The 1,616-nt window shown below is 35.7% G+C and overlaps 1 protein-coding gene across 1 annotated transcript; it reads right to left on the reverse strand.

The window, feature by feature from the left end:
• Positions 1–192: 192 nt before the first annotated feature.
• Positions 193–1,305, reverse strand: LOC102761376 (protein FAM13B-like). Its single transcript, XM_006777774.2, has 2 exons — positions 940–1,305; positions 193–355 (listed from the first exon to the last, which is right to left on the reverse strand). Exons 1-2 carry the CDS (start codon positions 1,071–1,073, stop codon positions 214–216), a joined length of 276 nt encoding a protein of 91 aa, XP_006777837.2. The 5' UTR covers positions 1,074–1,305; the 3' UTR covers positions 193–213.
• Between the last annotated feature and the right edge of the window lie 311 nt (positions 1,306–1,616).

The following is a 1,616-nucleotide window of genomic DNA, read 5'->3' on the forward strand; positions in this document are numbered from 1 at the left end:
TCCCTTCTTCTCTGAAATCAATAAAAATATGAAACTCTACAAGCTGTTTTTCCAATGGAAATAGCTGGCATGAAAACCAGGAGACTAAGGATCTATATAATTTCAGATCTGTATGATGTCTGGGCATCTCAGATTCTTTCCCAGGAAGAGATGGACTAATGCTCTCCAAATACATTCTCCCAGTTTCAATAGATCTACCTCACACTGGAAATGTTACAAACTTACCTTGCTATTTCTTTCCCTTTCAAACTGTTCTTCAAATTGTCTGATTTTTTTCTGAAGTTTCTTGACCAACTGATATGGTGTTCTGTCTTCTCTTTTTTCATCTTTTGCACTAAAGGATGATCTTCGAATCCTGAATTAAAACAAGAGGCAAACACTATGTGTTAAATTTTTAAGTTAACACCGTACCTCTTATTGCCCTTATGGGACATGATACTATTACCAAGAAGTATATCCCTAATACTAAAAATCAGAAAAAGAAACTTATGCTATAGTGTTACAGGCCATAAAATTAATGCAAGCACTGACTAAAACAATTTGAAATCATTCAAAAGTTGTTTGGGCAAAGGCAAAAACAAAGATATCTAGGCAGCTCAGAGCTCTCTGTGTGTTCAAACTGCCCAGGAAAGATTTTGACATTAAGGATCAATTTAATTCAAAATTTTGAGAAGCTCCACTTGCTGCTTCCCTTCCAGAGATCTGTAATCCAATCATAAGTGATTAAATGAATAAATACACCGTGAGAAAATTTCCATTAGAGAACAAATCCCAAACAGTATTCCCCAATGAACCCAGAATTTAGGGATCAAAAAAATTAAGTTACAAAAATGTGCTTCATGATATATGGGAGAAAGCTTTGAACTTCATTGCCTGAGTTTCAAAGGACCTGGGTACATAATAGGAATTACTCCTCATAAGTACATAAAAATCATATACCTAGCAAAAGACAGTGCTTTAGATGAGGAAGTCAATGTCTCTGGATCATGTAAGAAACGCTGGCTTTGCCCAAAATCTAAACTACGGTGTGATAATACTGGAGGACAGTCCTCTTCCAGGGGGTGATGATTCATTCTTCCAGCTTGTGGAGAGAGTTGAGCTTCCCCAGATTCAGAGTCTTCCTGCCAAGACTTAAAAGCAGGAAATGGCTCTGTAAAACAAACACAAAGAATAGTACTATGGGTCTCTTAGTTCCACATGGAAAAGAAGTCACACAACATCAGCTATATGTCTTTTAAATCAGATCATTATGTGGTGATTCATATAATATGTATGATATTAAAAACAAGGAATATTAGGATCTTCATAAAGACTACTCTAGTTTAAAACGGCCTGAGTTTCATTTTTAAGTCTAGAGTTCTATTTTCATATAAGGAATTAATACTTTAAATTTCTGAACCCAGTCGCAAAGTAAGAAAGGACACTGTCAAGCTCTTTAAAATTACAAAAATGTTATTTTTCAAGTATGGCAAAGTCTTCATTTAGAAACACTCAAAAGTCCTTAGGCAGGAATTTAACTTAGCCAAATTCTGCCAGGTGAATAAATTGTCCCTCACTGTAAAGTGGCTATGTTAAGAAGTGGAAGCTAGCCCTAACCGGTTTGGCTCAGTGGATAG

The sequence above is a fragment of the Myotis davidii genome, unplaced genomic scaffold, assembly GCF_000327345.1.
Source record: "Myotis davidii unplaced genomic scaffold, ASM32734v1 C64120987, whole genome shotgun sequence".
Taxonomy (NCBI): domain Eukaryota; kingdom Metazoa; phylum Chordata; class Mammalia; order Chiroptera; family Vespertilionidae; genus Myotis; species Myotis davidii.

Excerpts from the sequence above, each read along its gene's own strand:
- LOC102761376 (XM_006777774.2), bottom strand. The coding sequence starts at position 1,073 with ATGAATCATCACCCCCTGGAAGAGGACTGTCCTCCAGTATTATCACAC. Across the intron at positions 356-939 it reads AAAGCACTGTCTTTTGCTAG|GATTCGAAGATCATCCTTTA; the intron begins GTATATGATTTT and ends GTTTTAATTCAG.